We start from the raw sequence: 22,096 nt of genomic DNA, 5'->3' as shown, positions 1-22,096 counted from the left end.
TATCGGCGAAAAATTGATCTTGTTTTAAATTTACATTGTTTAATCAACAGTGAGTTTTAAAAAATAAATATTATTTGTTAAAATTATTTATTTTAATTTAATATTATTTAATCATAGGAGGTTACTTATTATATATACTCTTTTACAAAACTAAATAATATTAAATAAAATAAAATTACGTTTTAAAAGATTAGCAGCCAAAACACACGCACGCGTACACGCGTACACGCGTGTGTGTATGTGTGCGCGCGCACACATACACACATACACAGAGATGCGCACGCACCCACCGGCGACCTTGTATAATTCCTAACAGTTTTATGTAATTTTACACAAAATCGCGTAGATTGCCTCCTCGTATTCATTCCATTTAGATTCAAAAAATTGGTTAATCGGGAACCGTACAAAGCAAAATATAAACAAGATTCTTCTTTGTTATTTGGGTTCGAGATACGAAGGGTCAGACGCTCTGTATCTGCAACTGTGATCACAGAGCAAAAAGGAGGATGACTGCAAATCAAGTTCCATTGCCTACAATATGATAAATCCTGAAGCAAGTTAATAGATCAGCATCGAGCCATAAATACTATCCGACAAAAAAATTTTCTTTTCAGTACTTTGAAACCCTAATTTTGATTGGTAATTTACCTGCCTCAAATGAGTGCTAATTGGGACAGAATCATGGTATGTACTTCGGATCAATGTTTCCTGCATAAGTATGAGAGTGCCCAGCTAATTCACTCGAGATAATAATATTTCAACCTAATCAGAATGTAAAATCTTTTTAAACTATCACTTTTACCTCAAGTAACTGAGTTTGGCCAGGTGAGTCATGCTGATCAGAGAAGAAGTTTGGTTGCTGATACAAGTCAGTATTGGGCTGTTGGTCTACCAGCAGATCAGGCTGCCCGTACATGCACTGAACCACCTGATTAGCTTCTAAATTGTACAAACTCTGCAAAAAAATATTATACATTTGAAACTCTAGGATCAATAGATGCTGAATTTGAACGTTATCCGGAATCATTTCAATGAAGTAAGCCTAGTATTACCTCCATAGTTGGAGCTTGAGGTGAGACAAAAGCTGGTGGGGGGTTCGAAATGCAGTTGACAGTATTTGGTGATTGTGCTTGTATGTTCTGAACTCTTCTTGATTTGGAGCTTCTTCCATGTATGTTTTTCAGTTTACGTCTATGAGGGACACAACTCTTATTTTCCTTTGTCCATTTTGCTCTGCCGACCTCATTCTGATCCTCAACTGTATTTTCATCCAAACATACCTCAGCATGTTCACTTTCAGAAGCATTCGCACCAGTGCTACTAGAGGTGATACCTTGAACTTCCTCAGGTTTTGATGTCAAGATCTTTTCAACCCCTTCAATTACTTCCTCAAGCTGCCTAGAAGCAAACAAAAATGCTTCTTCAGAATCAGCTGCACTGGCTGATATATTTAGCATGCGGGAACACAAATCTTTGTAACGTCTTGCTGCAACCAGCTTGGAGTTTTCATGTTCAATGAACTGACTAGTATCTCTCGTACACCCAATCCTTGCCTCTTTTGTCCATCGCTTTAAAAAATACTGAGATGGGACCACCTTTATATTTCTTTGATCAAGCACTTTTAGTGCATGACTACAAAGAAACCCAACATACTCGAACTTCATACAATCACAAAAAACTGTATTATCTGAAGAATTGAAGGTAACTCTGTACTCTCTAGACTGCCCAAATGTGCTAACTTTGAATTCGGACAACGATCCATTCTGACAGCACCGGTTAACAATCACGTTTAAACACTTTTCATATTCTCGCTGAAATAGTTCAAATGCCTTCGTTGTGTAAACTTCACTTGCGTGCTTTAACATAATCACATTCGCCATTATCCTTGGTGTGCTTCTACCCATTTCATCAGTGGCTATAAATTCTTTGTAGCGCTGCTCATCAACCACCCTCTCCAAATGCTTGAAAGCATGAAGCATATCTTGGTCAGAGCTTAGACAACTTTTTAACTTATTAGATAAACTCTCGACCACATGGGAACCTTTCGTGTCAAGGAAATATGTGTTCCTTCCATATACAACGGCCCACTTCTCTCTTTCTCTTAACATCCATTTCAACCAGTCATTTTGCTGAAGGCCATAACTGCCAAGTAAAGCCTCCCATTCTTGAATAAAAACCTCCTCATCCTTTTGATCATAAATGCAGCTTCTAAAACTAGTGGCAAAAGCTTTAATATCCTTCACTAAATGACTAAGGTGCCTGAGTGTATTTTGGTACATCTGCCATAGACATATACGATGATCTGTTTCTGGTAAGACAGAACTGATTGCCTCAACAACGGTTGCATCTTGATCTGTGAGAATGACCTTTGGCTTCTTTCCAAACATTGCCTCTAGGAATGCACGAAGTAGCCACTTGAGTGATTCAGTGGTGTCATCAAATAAAAACGCAGCAGCAAATGTCACAGCTTGATTATGATGATTCACTCCTACAAACTGCACAAATGGCTGAAAATCTCTGTTTGTCCGACAGGTTGTATCCAAACAGACCACATCACCAAAATGATCATAGGCTGCAACCATATTGTCATCGGCCCAAAATATGTTGCTTACTTTATCGTCAATATCGAGCTGCATCGAGTAAAAGAATGGTGGATTTTCAATGTGCTGCCTCTGGAAATAACACAAAAGACGTCCTGCCTCTCCCTCCTTCATCTCCCTCACCCTTTCAGACCGAAGGTAAAAGTCATAATCCATGGCAAGATAATCAAGAGCATCTCGTACTTCAAATCTTCCACTCATCAGTTCAAAATCTGCGCGAGACTGCAAGTCCAAATTATCAGGCAAGTCGGCTTCAGCAGCTTGAGCACTGGATAATTCTTTCTGCAATTGTACAATTTGATCATTATTTGGGTCTATATTGTCATGATTGTGATTTGCTTCAAAATGCGTGACCCGGTATTTACCATCGGGTTGGCGAGTGATAATCATATGTGCCAAGCAACCAGTTCGTGTTTCCTTGCGATGCTTCTTCACATTCATGTCTCTTCTATCCTTCCGCCGATATCCTTCTCTAGAGCAAGTAAACTTTCTAGATACCACCTGACCATGTACCTTACTCCTATTTGCCCAATCTTTTCGAACACTAAAACCAAGCACTCTGGCATATTTGTTATAAAATCTGTAAGCATGCTCATCTGATTCAAACTGTGTGCCAATTTTCAGTATCCCATTTGGGTTAGCATCTTCTTTTGAGGAAAGAGTAGGCAAAGTTGCAGGAATTACTTTTGGGCTGCGACTATCTTGCTCCACATTCAAGTCCAATTCATTTGATGTTTGAAGTCTACTATCCGTGTCCTCATCAAGAGGAGTACCAAACTCGTCAGTATCCTTATTCATGGACCTTCATTAACCGAGAAAAGCATAAAAAATCAAATAACAAATAAAGTAAAGAAAGATGAATTTTTTTTACGAGGACTTGTTTCAAATGCTGAAAATAGTAAGCATTCTGCAGTTATTTCTAGGCACCTAAAAGACATAGTAATAATTTTGTCACTAATAAATCTAACACCATCAATTTAAAATTTTAAAGCTATCATTTCGAAACGTATCAATCTACTAATCGAGGGTATTGATGGGATCAAACCAAAATTCTGGGTACTTGGATTATAGGAATATATATTCTGGTTTGGGATTCTCTAACCAAAACCAGCCAGTTTATGGGCATTCCAAAACCAAACAAAATTTGGATTTCATTCGTTTTCCCAACCGTTTTAGTTGCAATTTAAGCTTCATTTCTTCAGACGTACAGAAAATCAGAATACAAATATAGATGACGATGACAATAATAGTAATGCATGTTATCGTTAAAGCTAAACCTAGTATTATACGTGTCAATTTACTCCAATTCAGACCTAAAAATTAGTTATACACAACTTAGCACAGATAGCTCAAAGCTAAACATTATCAACTGAAATGTCATATAATTCTCACCATCACAATATCATACTTACACTTACTCGCCAGTAAATTAAGAAGAGCAAAACATCAACATATAAGTGCTGCTAAATGATTATCTCGAAAAAAAGAAAAGCCCTAAGTAAGATACGCGGGACCCCGAATATTGAAACTTTATCTTAAAACATTTGAGAAATAATGAAATAAAAAAATTCTAAAAAAAGGACCCATCACTGAAGAAACAAAATGGAATATGGAGAGAGAGAGAGGAGAAGACAATTGAAATTATGAATTGATTAAGGGTTTAGTGAACTGACCGGGGCATGGAAAATCGGAGGGAAATTGTTGGGGTGCTCCCCGGGGTGGGGGGGCGCTGGGGCTGTCGATGCAAACACGGCAAATTTGAGGGAGCAGATCAAAGGGAGGGATTTAAAAATTTGTTGTATTTACAAATGAGCATATGATCATTTGAACAATTTTCATTAGAATAACTTTTCTCATTTTTTACATGTTCACTTGAATTGAATTGAATTAAGTGGATTGAATTTAAATTTAGTTTTAAATTATATAATTAGTTATTCTAACTTTTACATTAATCTAAGGAATGCTTGCTTGTTGTGTGATTACTTCTTCTTATTTATTTATTTATTTTTCTATCATGATTCCATAAAATAAGTTTTTTTTTTAATCTATGACATCTTCATTCATTTATTTATTTGTATTAATATTTAGCCTTAAAATTATTATTAAGGAGAAATTCTATGGTACATCTACAACTAACTATTACATGTGTGACATATATAATTGTATTTAATATAACTACCACTTGCATGTTATTTTTTCAAAATAAATGACCACATGAGATAACATCATTTATTTATTATATGACTGATATGGTACCTATAATATATTCTAGAATTCCTCTTAATAAAGATGTCATTTATCATTTGATTATTATGTAAAACATGCAATTAATCATTTGATAAATAAATAACTTTATATTTAATTATTTAATAGTGTTTTGTTTAGTAGACAATAATATACATCATATATAAAAATATATAATTTAAATAAATTTAATTGTTATTGAAAATACTATTTAACTTCACTTATATTTAATTTAATATAGTTTAATCTAATATCGCACCAAATCTATGAAAGCAATATATAAAATTCAGCCTAAAAGCTCGTTTAATATTACTTTTGGGAGGTTCAAAAATAATTTAAAAAAACAAAAAATTAATTTTCATGCTTCGTAAATTTTTTTAAAAATCATTTTTTTGTGAAATCACTCATCCTATAGCAAAATTGAAAAGAAAGGAAACAGGAGCATTAATGATTTTGAAAATTACTTTTATAGTTAATACAATTCCATATATATAATTATATATATTATAAAAATCTAAAATTATCTTTAGAAAATAAAATTATTAGATTTAAAGAAATTAAGTGTTACTAATTATATTGAGATAATAAAATAAAATTTGTAATATAAAATATTCATTTTACTCATCAATTATTATATGTACACAATAAAAAAATATTTTATATACATGTTTATAAATGTTTAAATAAATTGTATCTAATATTATGTCCAATCCAATTATTTATATTCTTATAATAGTTTAACAGTAAAATTGACTAAACACATATGATTGTTTTTAAAACTCGCGATACTTTTAAAGATAAATCTATTAAATATTTAGCTGATTATCTTTATAGGTGATTATTTCTACAGCAAAATTAACAATAATTATTTTAAATATTGCATTATTACTATACTAGCCATAATTCAATTCAATATAATTTTAATAGTCAATCTAATTTAATCTTCCCTGCCAAATATAGCCAATCACATAAATCTGAGAGGAGAAAAACTAAATTGAAGGAGAATCAAACTTGGGCTGGGCTTCAATGAAATGGACTTGGACTAGGCCTAGTGGTGTATATCCAAAACTACCTCGATAAAAATAAAAATAAGGCAATTTGAACCTATCAAAATACTCTCTCCGCCCATTTCATCACTGAAATTTAAAAATTAATATTTTACTATACAAACCCTCTTAAATGCCAAACATATCCTTGTTTAAATAAACTATTATGATAGCATTTTCTTGATAAATAAAAAGAAAATGGGAAGAAAGTGCATGCTTTCTCTTTCTCTCACCTCCTAGACCCCTCCGTCTCAATTGAAATTACAAGAACTCGACTGCAGATGCATTGGTGAGGGAACAATTTGACATTTAATCAAGTATTGTAAAAGCATATACAACATTTATTTTCTCCAATGATCAAACTAATTCATAGAACTCGAAAGAATATAAGAATTGGAAATAGAGTTTCAACTCACGTCTCTTGTTGTTATTTATTCAGTTACAACATTATGAACAAAAATATAAAAATAATAGAAACTGCAAAAAATTGCAATCATTACTCATTGAGAGGTTGACGAAGAATAGGGGAAAAAAATTCCTTAAAGCACACTAAACAATTTCTTTTTCCGCAAAGGAGTAAACTTTTTAGCAAGCATCTTCTTTTTATTTTTATGGTTTGAGTTCTAATTTTGTGATTAAATTCTTTTTGATAAGTGGGTTTTGCTTCTCTATGATGATAATTTATTAAATTATATTTAATGTTGAAAATTATTTTTAGGAAAGGACGAACATGCCGGCTCTTGGCCGAGACTTGTGTAAATAGTAACTAAAATATAATTTTTAATGATATTATCATGTCTTTTTTGGTAAATTATTAAATGAGTATTATGGTAAGAAATTTAATTTCGAAAAAGTAGGTGCTGAGAGAGTATTTAGATTGGTTCAAATAACTTCACCCAAAAATAGATATTATGCTTTATATTTTTCCTTTCTCTGCTGCCGCCGCCACCAAACCTATTTTGATTTTTGATACCCTTTGACGTCCAAAAATAACAATCTTGCTAGGAATTCAAAAAGCACTTGCTCATGAAACCAACAGAGCCAATGAACCAAGACAATAAATTTGCCTAAATGACTAAATCTAATAAATAACCAGTATTCACAGGCTTCTTCACAGTTTCGGTTTACTCTTCAATCTTTGTAATTGAGTAAACTTTACCCGCTTTTAGAGCCCGCTGCTTTCAATTTCAATCACACTTCATAATTGAATCATCTAATTTAATCTTCAATCCTCGTAGAAAAACCAATTTGCCTCATCAAGAACACAAGCAACTAGAGAAAGATAATATTTCATCCGTTAATTCTTCCAAAAGTTTAAGTTTCTGCCAAATTTGAAGACAATTTTCCAACAAATTTAAAAGAAAAATTAACATGCATATCGAATTATTTTTCAAGCTTTTTAATCACCTCTCATCACATATCAGTAAGCAAAATTGACCCAGAAAAAATGGGGAAAAAAATGGTTAAGCCCAAAATTTACCTTTAACAAGTTGTTAAAAGCAAGGCTAGCCGGCCAAAGAGTAGGAGAGAGAAAGAAAAAGATGTTATATATATAACAAGGTTAAGTTTAGAATTATGTGTAATTAGTTGCAAAGTATGGGTTAATGAGATAAGCCAAGGGAGTAAAATATTGCTAAGAGTGATGATAGAGCCACAAATTCTTGTACAAATTTATCTTGTACAAACTGATGTGGTATCAATTTATTGGTTGAATGAAAATACAAAATAATAAAAATAAATTATGTGGGACAAGAGATATTTAATTCAAAAAATGTTATCATGTCGCATTGGTTTGTACATGATAAGTTTATACAAGAGTTTGTGGCTATATCATTACTTTATTGCTAAACCCTAGTGTTTTAAAGTTCAACTATGGCGGGAGAGTTTACATAATTGAATTGACTAATATATGTGATCAGAAGTATATATATATTCCAATTAGAGTTCCTTTTAAATTAAGGAAACTTTTTATTTTTTTATTTTTAAAGAATAATCTATAGAATCTCAATATATTTTGTGATAAAGTAGCGTGGGTAGTGAATGTAGGTCATTTCATTTAAACTCTCCTAAGTTTTTTATACATTTTATATCACCCTCTATTAGTGATTACACAAGGTTAAGACTATTCTCTCATACAATAATTTTGGAATACCTATATTATATTGGGTTCATTCATGAGATAATCATGGTTTCTTAATAGCTTTTGGCTCAAAAATATACTTTTAAATCTTTTGAAAGAAAAATAAATAAATAAATAAAGCAACGCGCACACACAAAGAGACAACGTTCTCAATATTTACTTCATCCGCAGGGGAAACTGCTGGGTTACGGTGTTTGGTAGAAAAAGTGGCGTGAGCAGAAAGAAAGAACTGGAAAAAATGAAAGCCGGCCACATTTTCATTTCATGGCATTGGCTTGTACTGAACCGTCGCATGCCTATGGCTTCGTTGTTGCCATCTTTTTCTCATCGTCAACATTGCGTCGTCGCTTCAACTTATTGAAAAATGAAGATCATTTGTTTTCCGTAATTAAGTTGTCGGACTCTTTACCTTTTTTTTTAAAACTTCCAGAGAGAAATGCACGGTGAAGAATTAATATTCAGGAATTTTAATTAAAATTTAATAAGGCCTCTTTCGCTACCAAAATATCTAGAAATAAAAAGAGAAAATGGCCTGCAGAAACAAAAAAAAAAAAAAGAAAAAAAAGAACAAGAACCAATCTTGTTGAATTGATTGATAGTTTCTCTATCTCCCTCGTAGCCGGCCAGTTTAAAACTTTAAATGTCAATTTAGGCACATATAAACGTTGTCACTTACTTATGAAAAATGAATCCCACGAACTAGACGATGAATGAAATTCCAAGGCTGAGGGTCCATTCCAATAAAAATGCCTTTCTGTAACATTAAACTTCACGGTATGATACTACTATATATATGATTATTTAAAAGAGTGTTTTTAATATTATTTTTTTAATAAATAAAATAAATAATGTTCAGAACTTTTTTCAAGTGATGTGTTCTAGTCTGTAATCTATTTTATCTGACAAATCAAGCATATGGATATACAGGAACGAAGTAAATTGAATTGTTTACACGATGACAATAAGGTAATAGGTTGAATAAGATGAAACTGAAATCTCTTTATTTGTAACGGATGAGATTGCATGACCAGTTGCAATTATCATGGTGCTAATTGGGATGACAAAAAGTTTACTGTGTATTACAAGTTTGATAATTGTTTTTTTTTCTTTTTTTGAAACTGATTATAACAATCAAACTATAATTTATATTACATAAGACTATTACTGATATTTATAATCAAATTATCACTCATATTTATATGAAATTATTATTGAGACTAATTTTATATACATTATCATGAAATACTGTCCAAATATTTATTATATCTAATATTCGAGGACGTCTACTTCACTTACTCATATTAATAAAAAAAAAAAAATTTCATTCAATAATTAAAGAAAAAATTGAACCCCACAATATTTTAGGGACTTGAACTGTTAGGGCAGCAGCCCAGTCATTCAACTAAAGACCGAGTGACAAATTTAATAGTCGTTAAAGTTCGTAATAAGTGTTTTTTTTTTTTAAAAAAAAAATTCCTTATGAATTGCAGGCTGATTTGATGATTTATATTCTCTACGGATGTGAGTTTAATAATAATAAATTCACGTTGAATGATACCCATAGCCATAGCCATCCCCAATTACAAATAGAAGTGATTCCAAAATTTACCACCCTTGCATAAAATAAATAAAACGTGAAAGAAACAACAGCAGGTACGCTGAACCAATGGGCAACGGAAAGATGGAGGCAGGTGGCTGTTAATGTAAGTAACTAAAGTCGTAAGCAATTGCATCACAACAACTCATGACAAAACGAATCGATTCGATTCGATTCGATTAGATGCAATGGATGGAGTAGGCTTAATTTATAGCTTAACCTTTATCAAGAACGCCCGGCGGCGTGTCACGCCACGCCACGTCGTCTTGGTGATTAATCCCCCAAAGCCGGAAAGGCGCCAGGGTAGCCACTGCTCACTTGACAAATACACTTTTGGCCCGCTTCTGATATCCGAAGCTTACTAGTGATCCGCAATTTTCACCTGGCACATTCCATTTGCGTACCTGCGTCGTGAATAATATTATTAATAATAATATTGAAATTCTTTTTTTTTTTAGTTTTGTTTTCCTCTCCTTACGTATGAACCAACAGACCATATGGAGGTTCTGTTAATGGACTGACAGACTATCGAGGGTTCTGTTAAAATGTCGAAATGCCTAGTATAGTGTCTGTCACACACTCACCTCTACTGTGAACTAGCTAAAAAAATGTGGTAAAATTAAATTAAATGGATGCCATCCTTTAGTGGACCAAATCTTTGGGTTTTTGTCATCAGTGGGTGCCTGGTGGCCGCGCTGTTTTTACTTGCGTTTCAAAATTATACATGCATGATGCATTCATTTGCTTTTTGATGAAATTTGACCATTCTTTATAGCCAGGAGGCAGCTCTACATTGGACCAGCAGCCACCACTCCCAACATGGGAGTCTTGAGTGTTTTTGGACCATTTCCTCGTAATCATTCTTTTTTTTAAAAAAAAAATTTTACATTGACACACTGAAACACTTACTTAGATATTTTAAATCATCTCTAATATTCGAAGAGTGTCTACTTCACTCATATTTGTAATAGAAATATTATTTCCACTCAATTAGTTGATATTTAAGAGAGAAGTGAAACTAACATTTATTCGTAAAGATTTTATGGAGGTTCGAACTCTTACATTCAACATTGTAAGTGTTAGATTTCTCTCATTGGACCAAAAATCCATTAGTAATCATTCATTATTTATCGTGTATATATTTTAATGAATCATGATAATTTATACATATACATAGGGGTGGGCATAAACCCACAACCCATGGGTTTATCCAAACTCAAACCAAATTAAATGGTTTGGGTTGGGTAAATCATGAAAATGGGTTAGATGTGGGTTTTATGTAGAAAACTATTTCATTATGGTTTGGGTATGGTTTACCCATGGGTTATGGACAAAATCCCAACACACAAATTTTTCAAATGAAATAAATGAAAACAAAATAAATGAACACAAATAAGTGAAAGACCACCATTAAATTTTTTACGGCGTGATCAATTGTCAACAGTTAGAAAATGAAAATAACAGTAAAAATAAATTTAAATTAAATAAATATTGTTGTAAATAACATAATTTTTTTTCCTTATTTACAAAAATAATTCCTCCGACATGGAAGGATCATCATAGAAAGAGCAGGAGACTCTACTAAGAAGAAATAACATAAATTTCTTCTTATTTACAAAATTTTTTTCTTATAATTATTTATTTTATGAACATTTTCTTATAATAAATATTTTATAATATTTTAAAATTAAATGTAAAAAGTATAGGTAAAATATTTTATTATTTATCTTATAATAAATTTTTATTTGTCATTCAAGTTTTCTTATAATAATTTTTTTATCATTTGACTAATAATTTTCTTATATATTTATTATAAGAAAATTTTCACAAAATAAATAAGTATAAAAAAATTTTATTATTAATTTTTTTGTTCATATCAAAACATATATTTCTTGTTTTTAATGCTTTATTTTTTATTTAGTTTCTATTCATGTGATTTATTTAATTTAGAATAAATATAAATAAAAGAGTAGTTGAAAATAAGGGTAATATTGTAAACTTATACTATTATGGGGGTTTTTGGCCATTATAAAAGCATTAGGGGGAAAAATAATATACGTTGATTATTGTAGGGGGGAAACTGGCAATCTCCCTAAAATTAAACATATAAGTAGACAACATAACGCAAAACTACCAAAATGATCAATAAAAATAAATATTACATAATTAAATAAATAACAAGTGGCAAAATTTATTATTAGATTGTTAATGTCATGTTTGTGAAAGTTTATTATTAAAGTGTACATTCTTATTTATTGAGAAATAATAATTTTTGTGATTAAACTTTATTTTGATTTTCTAGTATTCTTTAATTTAAGGACTAAGTTATTGTAAAATTTATAATTTTTATCCACTATATTTTTTTATATTTTAATATCAATTTAATAATTAATAACAATTAATAATTATTATAATTTTGATATAATTAAATTTTATTAAAATAAAAATTATTTTGATAATAAAATTCAAACCAAACCCAAACCAAACCCAAATGGTTTGGTTTGGTTTGGGTTAAAAATATTTGGGTTGGTTTGGGTTGAATCCAAATTTTTATGGTTTGGTTTGGGTTGACTTAAAATCCAACCCAAACCAACCCATGCCCACCCCTACATATACATGTCAAACAAACAATGAATAATTAAGAAGTAATACTTTAAGAAAACAATAAATTTTCTTTACTAGAATACATATAAAATATAATGGTTTATCGGTTCTACCACATATAATAGTACAATTAACATACATATATATGGCGGTCAAATCCTTTCCTTATTTTTATATGTTTCCAGAATCTGAGGGTGGCATTTAATAGTTATACCACCCAATTAGTATATAAATTAGGAAATTTCTATTTGCATGACATTCACGGACAACATTACATGTGACAAATAGATCAAAGATGCTTATGCATAAATAACAATATTTATTAATGAATAAGTTTGTTTTATAGTAATATATATATATATTTAAATTTTAGTGGTCATGGAGTAATTTTATATATAACGTCATCTGCAAATAGCATTGCTCTATAAGTTATTTTATTCACAACAAATCATCATTTCAAAATTGGCATATACATAAAAAGCAGTAAAAAAAAAAAGAACATCATCACTAAAAAACAAAAAATAATAATAATAACTACATGAAATTTACTATAACAAATATAAAAAACAAAAAATAATAATAATAACTACATGAAATTTACTATAACAAATTTTTTTATGCCTTTATACTAAATTTTATGTTACTTTGGGTGCATAGAGCGGGTAATAATATTTCTTCTTCTTCTATATATACATACGCGCGTGCGCCCCCCCCCCCCACACACACACATATATATATATAATTCTTATCTTACATATATGTAAAAACATATATACTATTTATGTGAGAGGATGTATATATCATGCATGTAAGAAAGGAGGAATATATATATATATATATATATATATATATAGGTTAATGTTAATTTACATGCATGTACCTTACAATCCTTTCACATGAATAGTGAATAATGTGGGTCCACTCACTATTCATATACCTTACAATCCTTTCACATGAATAGTGAATAATGTGGGTCCATTCACTATTCATATGAGAGGGTTGTAAGGTACATGCATGTAACTTAGAGGGATCCATATATATATATATATATACGTGGATGTATATGTATATTTCGGCGAGCGAAATAGCACAAAAAATGGTAATAAAAATAAATGAATGAACGTCATGATGATTCCTTCGTGCTTGTCCCACCACCAACCTCGATCCCTATTAACGAGGCCATTTTAGTTTTCGTTACGTTAAAAACAAAGAAATTAGTATAAAAGGGGGGCTCCGGATTCTGTGACCACCACGCACCTTCTACATACTACCATCACCACACTCAGAGCCTTAATTTGTTATCCGCTGCAAGTGCTGGTGGAAGTGGGAGTGGTTCTTGTAAAGAGTGAATTATTATTTTTGCTCAAATTTAAAGTTCCTCCTCCAACCTCCATTATTATTAAAAATGGCTGCTGCTTTGAGGAGTTTCTTGAAGAAAAGAGCCTTAACATGCAGCGAACCCATGTTGATGAGAAGACTGGTCTCCTCACAGCCGGCGCCGGTTGATTCTTCATCTTTTGCTCAGAGACTCAGAGATTTGCCCAAGGATCTTCCAGCTACCAACATCAAGAGAGATGTTTCCCAGGTAATTTCAATTTAATTATATATCTCCCTCTGTTTCTTTCTTTACTTCTGTTTTCTCCCTTTTCAAAACTTATTTTTTCATTTTCAATTTGTCCCTTTTCATCATTTTTTTTCCTTTCATGCCATAACAATTCTTTAATGGAAAAATAAATATAAAAAAATTTATTTTTAACATTATCTAATGCCTGAGCGGGACAGAGTCTGCTCTGTTACGCGCTGCTGACACGTATAAACCGAACGTTATTCCAGTATATATTCATTATTGATTTATTTCAATTTCGTTTTGGTCTATTATCTCCTTTAATAATATCACTCACCAATCAGGTTTATTTTTGCTTAGAAGTTAAAATCTGAATAATTCTGCGTTACCATTTTTAACTTTTGATTTTGGATACTTATTGGCGCGAGCTGGAAATGTTTGGATGTGTGGAGAAGGAGTGTCTTTTGAGTTAGCATTCAAATAATAAAAAAATAAATAAATACACAAAAAGTACTTTTTTTCTAAGTATTTGATAAAAAAAAACAAAAAAAAAATTATAGTGTTCGTGCATCTATAATGATGATCTTGCAAGTGCCATCATGTCGGGCGCCCTAGAAATATAGCCATTTAATTTAAAAGAAATGCTCATTTCAGCAATATGTGGTCAGCTTTTAGAAATTAATTATATGAATCTTTTGCCATTAGAAATTTAATCTCGATTGGCTTACTGACTCTTGAATTTTATGAATTTTTGCTGTATAAAAAGTATTGATGTCGAAGTACTTCACTGTACATGAATTTTGCATTTTGGATGGTTGAAATTGTCTTGGAATACATTTAATTATGGAATTGTCTTAACTGATTAAATTTGCTTTCATTGCTCCACTTTCAGCTCATTGGAAGAACCCCGCTTGTGTTTCTTAACAAAGTCAGTGAAGGATGTGGAGCTTATATTGCTGTCAAGCAAGAAATGTTCCAACCCACTGCTAGCATCAAGGACAGGTATTTTTGAATCTTTTTATTCTTTGTTGCCACAGCTAAATTCTGACTTTTTTAATACCATCATAAGATTTCTATAGGATAGATTACTTATTTGAACTCTATCACCAGACCAGCAGTGGCCATGCTCGAAGATGCAGAAAATAAAAACTTAATTTCTCCCGGAAAGGTCAGCTGAAAAAATAGAGAACTGCACTCAGTTGTTTTATATGTTTATCCTCGAACTATCGGACTGCAGCTTTACGTTTTTATCAAACTTGTGCTATTGAATCATTAGACCACTATCATAGAGCCCACGTCAGGGAACATGGGAATAAGCATGGCGTTTATGGCAGCAATGAAAGGGTATAAGATGGTTCTAACTATGCCCTCTTATACAAGCTTGGAGAGGAGAGTGACAATGAGAGCATTTGGAGCTGATTTAATCCTCACAGATCCAGCCAAGGGGATGGGAGGAACTGTTAAGAAGGCTCAAGAACTTTTGGAATCCACACCAAATGCTTTCATGCTTCAACAATTTTCAAATCCCGCCAATACGCGGGTACTGAACTCTTTTCTTATTTATTTATTTGTCTACTTGCACAAGAGTAAGTTTATGATTAGATTGTGCCCTCTGATGGATGAAAATAGGTTCATTTTGAGACAACTGGTCCTGAGATATGGGAGGATACGATGGGACAAGTAGACATCTTTGTAATGGGAATCGGTAGTGGAGGAACAGTCTCTGGTGTCGGGCAGTATCTTAAATCTCAAAATCCTAATGTTAAGGTAGTTATTTAATTGGTGATTCAATATAATTGTATGTCACAATAAATCGTAATATTCTAAAAAAAGACTAAGACAGAGACTCAATCTGCTACAAGGCCAGAGGAGTTGTAAATTTTGGTTTTCTTTCCTTGTTACTCATTAGTATCTTTGTTTTCAATATCATAGATCTATGGAGTGGAACCAGCTGAAAGTAATATATTGAATGGGGGCAAACCAGGCAAGCATTGTCCTAATCCTTTGTTGGATTTTGAGTTACTTTAGCCTCTGTTGAATCCTTTATCATAGATAAAGAAGCTGCTAGTTTGACAATATTTTTCAATTGAAATAGGTCCTCATCTCATTACCGGCAATGGCGTTGGATTCAAACCAGATATACTAGACATGGATGTGATGGAAAAGGTTCTCGAGGTAAGTTCTATTGCTAATGCTCAAACTATTACACTCCCCTAAGGGTGTGTTTGGTTGTAGTATTAAGGAGGTATTATAATACTGTTCACATTAAAATAATACCAAACTCATGTTTGGAACAAAATTGCAAGGGATTGGGGTGGGAGGCTAATGCGTCAACTGACGCATTAGTTTTTTTTTTTTTTTTTTTTTTTTTTTTTTGCTTTTAACTTTTGCTTTTTGCTTTATTATTATTATAATACTAAAATAATAAATAAATATAGTTTTTAATTTAATATAATATTTTTATTTTATTTATTTTTATATTATAATTATTAATATAAATTAATAAATAAATAATTTATCATTCAATAATAGTATATTTTTTATTTTTACATTATAATTTATTAATAATTTATAACTTATTATAACTAATAAAAATATTTAAATATGAATAATATTAATTTAAAATTAATAATAATATAAATAATAACATAAAATATTAATGCAATTTAAATATATTAATATAATATAAAACATTAATATAATATAATATTTAATTTAAATTAATTTAAAAAATAATACAGTACAGTGTAGCACCAAACATTGTATAACATTATTATAATACAGTGCTAATACAATACAACATAATACAATACACCAGCATTAAAATAATGTAATACAGCATAATACAATGCAGTGTGCCAAACGCACCCTAAAGGAAGGAATTATCTTTGATGCTGAAAAAAATATTCATATGGCAGGTTAGTAGTGACGATGCAGTAAAAATGGCCAGGGAACTGGCATTGAAGGAAGGGCTTATGGTAATATGATACTTCTGCTCGGCTGCCTAATTATACTAGTTCAAGTTCTTTTCAACCCAATGTCAATGTTCTGGTTTATGTAGGTTGGAATATCATCTGGTGCCAATACAGTGGCAGCCCTAAGACTTGCTAGCATGCCAGAGAACAAAGGCAAACTTATTGTGGTACGATATATTCTGCCTTCAAATGAATAAATTATCAATATATTGAGTGTTCCATTTTAGTAAGTACTGTTATTGGCTTGAATTCAGACTGTTCATGCGAGCTTTGGGGAGCGATACTTGTCATCTGCTCTGTTTCAAGAACTCAGGAAAGAAGCTGAGAACATGCAACCAGTTTCAGTTGACTAATGCTTGTATATGGGGCTTGCTTATCAGAAAGCTGAACTTGTATCAAATTTGCTTGTTGAACTCTATTTGTATGAAATTTGATCCCTTCATCAGATAGTTTAGGCCCGTTTGGTATTGTTTCAATTTGTATTTTCTAAGAATAAAAATGAAAATGAAAATGATATTTTGCAGTTGCTGTATTTCGAATTTTGAATTTAAATACTTCGAATTTTGAATTTAAGTACGTGTTTGGTATCATTTTTTATATTATGTATTTTAAAACTGAAAATAGTAATATGCGTTCGGTAAACACAATTGAAAATAATAAAAACAGAAAATATGCGTTGGGTAGTACTTTTTTCAAAAACAGTTTTTACTTGCATTTACATCATATTTATAGTTATAAAATAATTATTTAGCTAATACATACACAAATACAACATAATAATTTAAACAAAATTATTGTAAAAAAAATAACATGATAATAAAGTTTTAGAATTAGCATTAATTAAAAAAAAGTTTTACATTATCATTATTTTTACACCATAATTAAGATATATATTACAACAAATGATTTAAATAAAATAATTATAAAAAAATTACATGATAGACATTATGCATTAAGTATGTAATTATGCCACATAGAAGCTCCAATTCTATCTCTTATAGTATTCATCTCTACGACACTTGCAAGAGATAAATCAATATTAATAAGTGACCTACTAGTGTCTTCTTCGTTGGTAATCAAATCTTGCACATCAAAATCTCCAAATAACCTATCAAAGGCAATAAATTCAAATTGTGAATTCCATCTAAAGCAATAAATTGAAATTACAGATTGTTTGATTGAATTCTATTCATGGCTAAGCTTGAAAAATCTTTATTTCTCTCTAATAACAAAAGTCCAATTTGCCTAATGCTTTTTCTCTGTAAAAAAAATAAAAAAAAATTGGAGTGACAGGCAATAAATTCAACTCGTGCATCATCAACAAAATGGAATTTGGAGTAAAAATATCATGGCAATGACAATCGTGAACAATATCATCTTTACATGCTATTAAAAACAATTAAAATCACTCAAATAATTTTTGAAAATTTTTATTAAATTCTCAGGCTTTTTTTTTTTCATTCTAAATGTCATATATACAAATTCACCGCTGTCTAAAAACATCCTACTTTAAGAAATATTTAAAAGTTAATTAAGTTAAAAATCTTGTAAATTATAATGTCCTTTTTTTTTCATTTTAAATTGGTTTCCAAAGAATGATGTCTATGCTTACAGAAGCAAAACATGCCAAACAGCAGCAGCGACATTTTGTGGATTTTTTTTAACTTAAAAAAAAAAAATACTGGCGAGTGACAGATCTGGGAGAGCAACTTCAGCTGGGTGAAGACGAGCAGCAACGGCTGAGCAGTAGCGGAAACACAGCAGCAGCGGCTATGGCGGAAACACAACAACGGCAGTGGGTGAGAGTGCAGATTTGCTGAGGAAAGGGAGAGAGTGCAGATTTGCTGCAACTGAATCAAGAAGGCTGCGGGGGAAGGGGGAAGAGAGAGAGGCAGTGAAGAGATAAGGATGAGAGAGTGGATCGGGAGAAATAAAGAGAGAGAAAGATGTTGGATGAAGATATGGGAAAGGGAGAGAGTGCAGATTTGCTGCAACTGGATGAAGAAAGCTGCGGGGAAGAGAGAGCGGCAGTGAAGAGATAAGGAGGAGGTCACAATTTTTCTTTTATTTTTGAATTCATTTTTAGGCTTAGTCTGTAAAATTTAGAGAACATGTTTTAACTTGTTTTCAATTGTGTAGTTATAATAATGAATCCGAATTTTGTGTTTTGTAATTTGTTTTGTGAAAAAAATCACTCGAACATGTTTTATGTGTGTATTATAAAAATGAAAACGAAAACATGGCTCGAAAAAGGGTACCGAACGGGTTAAGCTCTTAATATAATGATCATTTGCTTTTAGCAATGCTTGTCGGTCTTACAAAAGACTACTTTTCCAGTATAAACTGTCGTATTTACCCTTCTGTTGTTTCACTTTGTTACTCTTGTCTGGATTTGGTTTATACTTTATACATACAGGGTTAGCTCAGTTATTTTAACATGACCAAAAAGGACAAAGAAAGGGAGCAAAGTTGGGCTCGACGAAAATGGAACGATGTCCCCATGAACCCATCTATAATGTCGTGGCTTAGGGATGGCAACTGGGCCAGAAAGCCCGGCCCAGCAATGTAATTTGCGCCTGATGGAGTGATTAGTGTAGAGCTCGGTGATCACTTGATTTCGGACTGTTCTTAGTTTTTTGGGAGGTGAAGGGGTCTGAGACGTCTGTCTTTGGTAGAAAGTGGGAAATGACTCTAGCATTTAATGTTGAGAGCTGCTTAGCCGGGGAGAGCTTCTTATTCTCAAGTTATTCTGAAAGCATAATTACATTTGATCTTAACTTTGTTTGAAGCCATATTGTCTGAAAAGTTTTAGACATTGAATTGGAAAATGTGGAGGAATTGGTAGAAATGAAACAATAGGTTTGCTTCACTCGCTTTTGGAGTGTTTATGTACACATGGCTTATCGGGATACAAAGATTAAAGAATTGATACTTGCTTCACTTGATTGAAAAGATCATACAAGCTCAATGTTGCTCAAAGCTGCTCTTTCCATTGATCAAATTAATATGAACTTGATTTAAGTTTTATTTTCTTATTTGTGTTCTTTCTAGTGGAGTCGTGCGAATTCAAAGTTAATCGCTCTTGTTTTATTCGATTGGCCTATTTCTACGTATTGCGTGTTTATTGTAAGAAATGCAATGTATGGTCCATATGATATTAACTAGTTAATTAAATAAAGTGGACAAACATATAATTATTACCCATTTGTGAGATAGTGTTATGAAGCAATAAATTAAAGTGTATTTATTCACTTTTCTTTGGTGGAAGAAAGTGAAAGATTTATGTTGTTTCTTACTTATTCAATAGTGAGAATTCAAGATTAGCTAAAATGGCTAAATATAGAAGGGCCCTAGCTTAGCTATATTCATACTTCTTAATAACTTATTTTTCGTCATACGAAATGCTTTAAAGTTAAATATTCTAAAAGGTATTTATGTAGAGAATACTTTAATTTTGAACAATTATGATTAAAAGTAAGATTCTAATTATTATTTAATTATTTTAAACTTATCGATGGACTTTTGTCTTTTTGATTACTAATAGCTTGGTTCTTGTTGTGGGATAAATTTATACATCCCCGATATTGATTGTTTTTCTTTTCGTTTAGCTCACTTGCATATTGAATTGGTAGAAATTCTATTTTATTTTGTTTTCTTTTTGTTGATGTCTGTCCTTATTATTAATATTATTATTATTATTAATTTTTATCGTTATGTGTTACTTGTGTGCACGTTACGATACACTACTCTTCATCTGTTCAATGTGTTTAGTGATTTACTGTAACCTTTTATAAATCATATGCTGGTAATAAAGCCATTCTACATACATCAGGTTGGAAGTTTCAATGGATTATTGGGAGGGGAACGTGGCTTCATCTCCATGCAACTACCTCATCAATCCAAGGGCGTTCTTTTGATTTTGCTCAGACGCATGTTTCATCCCAGGAGGGTCAGTATATATAGAAGTCAAGGGTGTTGACTGTTGGGTATAACAAGTGCCAGATTAGTAAATCTTGTTCATCAAGCTTATACGCAGTTTGCTTTGCAGGCACAAAACTCTGTTTTGGTTTTTGCAATCGGAGAAATCATGGTAATAAATAATTTAGTGAAGTGGTTGTCAACCCCCGACCTTAGCTCAGTTGGCAGAGCGGAGGACTGTAGTAGTAATAAGCTGTCATCCTTAGGTCGCTGGTTCGAATCCGGCAGGTCGGATTTTGTTTTCCAACTTGTCCCAGTGCAAACGGCGCCGTTTTATAATACATTTCCATTGTTTGTTTGGGTCCGTTGTAAAATGGGCATGGGCCAAACTGAACTTCTTTAATAAAATGTCAACGAAATTTAATATTTTGTCTTTAATTGGGTAGAAATCTTATCTAGTTATAAGCTCTAAATACCTAGTTCCTCCAAAAGCATATGTTAAGAAGAGTTTTTTTTCTTCTTCTTTTAAATATATTTAACCCAAACACTGTATGCTTCAAAAACAAAAATCAAACACTGTAAATTTCGATTTTTTTTCCTTTTTATGGTTAATAAACACAAGCAAACACAATAAATTTAGTGAGAGACTATTTTGTGAGATATGCAAATCTGAAATCTCTACCTATTTTGCTTGTGTGAAGTAACGCTGCAGTCTATGAGAGAACGGGATTGGCTGGACATTAACTTTAAACTTTAAAGAAATCATAAAATTTAATATTACGCAATTGCCCCTCTCTGTCCTTCCAAACAGTTTTTTTTATTTATTTTTAAATTTAATATTACGCTAGAGAATGCAATGTAAATACCAATAAATACAATTCAATATTTCTTCCGAGACTGGAATTCATCAGCCTTAAATATGAGATGAGGGCTGAAAAATACAATAAGTTGTTGATTTTCATTTGGATTCTAAAAAATATGAAATTAATAAATTCAAAATATTCAAAAAGTGATCCCAATTTTTTTTGAAACTACAAGTCTTGCCAGTAAATTTGAACTCTATTTTAGTCTATTTTAAAAATAAAATGTATTTATTAATCCATTAAATTATAATTAATAAAACAAATAGCCGTGTCCTATTCAAATCCATATACAAATGTTATATGTGTTTATTAACTCATTTTTTTCAGTAACACATATATTCATATGTGATGTGTATAGAGCGAAATACATACGAGAGTATGACATATTCAAGAAAACAAAATTAATTTATAATTTTAACACTCGTGTCATATGAATGCACTATGGTCTTGTTTGATATTGATGTATTGTAGTTTTTTAGTTACAATTGCTATAAAAAAACTATATTATGAAATAAATGTCAAAATTTATAGTAAATTTGATTTTT

General features: G+C 31.4%; 2 protein-coding genes, 1 long non-coding RNA gene and 1 other non-coding gene across 6 annotated transcripts; 2 read left to right on the top strand and 2 right to left on the bottom strand.

Moving 5' to 3' along the window:
* Positions 1 to 140: 140 nt before the first annotated feature.
* Positions 141 to 4,473, bottom strand: LOC127901362 (protein FAR1-RELATED SEQUENCE 5-like). 3 transcript variants are annotated; one of them, XM_052438507.1, is made up of 5 exons: positions 4,274 to 4,473; positions 1,053 to 3,402; positions 803 to 955; positions 649 to 708; positions 141 to 548 (listed from the first exon to the last, which is right to left on the bottom strand). In XM_052438507.1, exons 1-5 carry the CDS (start codon positions 4,279 to 4,281, stop codon positions 183 to 185), a joined length of 2,937 nt encoding a protein of 978 aa, XP_052294467.1. In that variant the 5' UTR covers positions 4,282 to 4,473; the 3' UTR covers positions 141 to 182. The 3 variants fall into 3 exon arrangements, with proteins under 3 accessions (XP_052294467.1, XP_052294468.1, XP_052294469.1); XM_052438508.1 differs by lacking the exon at positions 4,274 to 4,473 and adding an exon at positions 4,013 to 4,250; XM_052438509.1 differs by having other exon boundaries at positions 339 to 531; positions 4,274 to 4,470.
* Positions 4,474 to 13,383: 8,910 nt separating this feature from the next.
* On the top strand, positions 13,384 to 17,302 carry LOC102609716 (bifunctional L-3-cyanoalanine synthase/cysteine synthase 1, mitochondrial). Its single transcript, XM_006491077.4, has 10 exons — positions 13,384 to 13,816; positions 14,688 to 14,797; positions 14,906 to 14,963; positions 15,072 to 15,335; positions 15,425 to 15,562; positions 15,728 to 15,779; positions 15,891 to 15,970; positions 16,714 to 16,773; positions 16,857 to 16,937; positions 17,025 to 17,302. Exons 1-10 carry the CDS (start codon positions 13,637 to 13,639, stop codon positions 17,121 to 17,123), a joined length of 1,122 nt encoding a protein of 373 aa, XP_006491140.1. The 5' UTR covers positions 13,384 to 13,636; the 3' UTR covers positions 17,124 to 17,302.
* A 304-nt stretch (positions 17,303 to 17,606) lies between these two features.
* LOC112495776 (uncharacterized) lies at positions 17,607 to 19,446 on the bottom strand. Its single transcript, XR_003062112.2, has 2 exons — positions 18,383 to 19,446; positions 17,607 to 17,878 (listed from the first exon to the last, which is right to left on the bottom strand). It is a non-coding gene; the product is annotated as an uncharacterized LOC112495776 (long non-coding RNA).
* A 1,448-nt stretch (positions 19,447 to 20,894) lies between these two features.
* TRNAY-GUA (transfer RNA tyrosine (anticodon GUA)) lies at positions 20,895 to 20,982 on the top strand. The gene is given in 2 exon segments: positions 20,895 to 20,931; positions 20,947 to 20,982. It is a non-coding gene; the product is annotated as a tRNA-Tyr (tRNA).
* Positions 20,983 to 22,096: the final 1,114 nt, after the last annotated feature.

The sequence above is a fragment of the Citrus sinensis genome, chromosome 3 (genome assembly GCF_022201045.2).
Source record: "Citrus sinensis cultivar Valencia sweet orange chromosome 3, DVS_A1.0, whole genome shotgun sequence".
Lineage (NCBI taxonomy): Eukaryota > Viridiplantae > Streptophyta > Magnoliopsida > Sapindales > Rutaceae > Citrus > Citrus sinensis.
This window is presented reverse-complemented; position numbering and strand designations above follow the sequence as displayed.

What these genes read in the sequence shown, in the direction of transcription:
- LOC127901362 (XM_052438507.1), bottom strand. An exon ending in CTCAAGCTCCAACTATGGAG is followed by an intron (nt 956 to 1,052) that starts GTAATACTAGGC and finishes ATTTTTTTGCAG; the next exon opens with AGTTTGTACAATTTAGAAGC. An exon ending in TTAGCACTCATTTGAGGCAG is followed by an intron (nt 549 to 648) that starts GTAAATTACCAA and finishes AACTTGCTTCAG; the next exon opens with GATTTATCATATTGTAGGCA.
- LOC102609716 (XM_006491077.4), top strand. Translation starts at nt 13,637, where the DNA reads ATGGCTGCTGCTTTGAGGAGTTTCTTGAAGAAAAGAGCCTTAACATGC. An exon ending in ATTGAATGGGGGCAAACCAG is followed by an intron (nt 15,780 to 15,890) that starts GCAAGCATTGTC and finishes CAATTGAAATAG; the next exon opens with GTCCTCATCTCATTACCGGC. An exon ending in ACAAAGGCAAACTTATTGTG is followed by an intron (nt 16,938 to 17,024) that starts GTACGATATATT and finishes GCTTGAATTCAG; the next exon opens with ACTGTTCATGCGAGCTTTGG.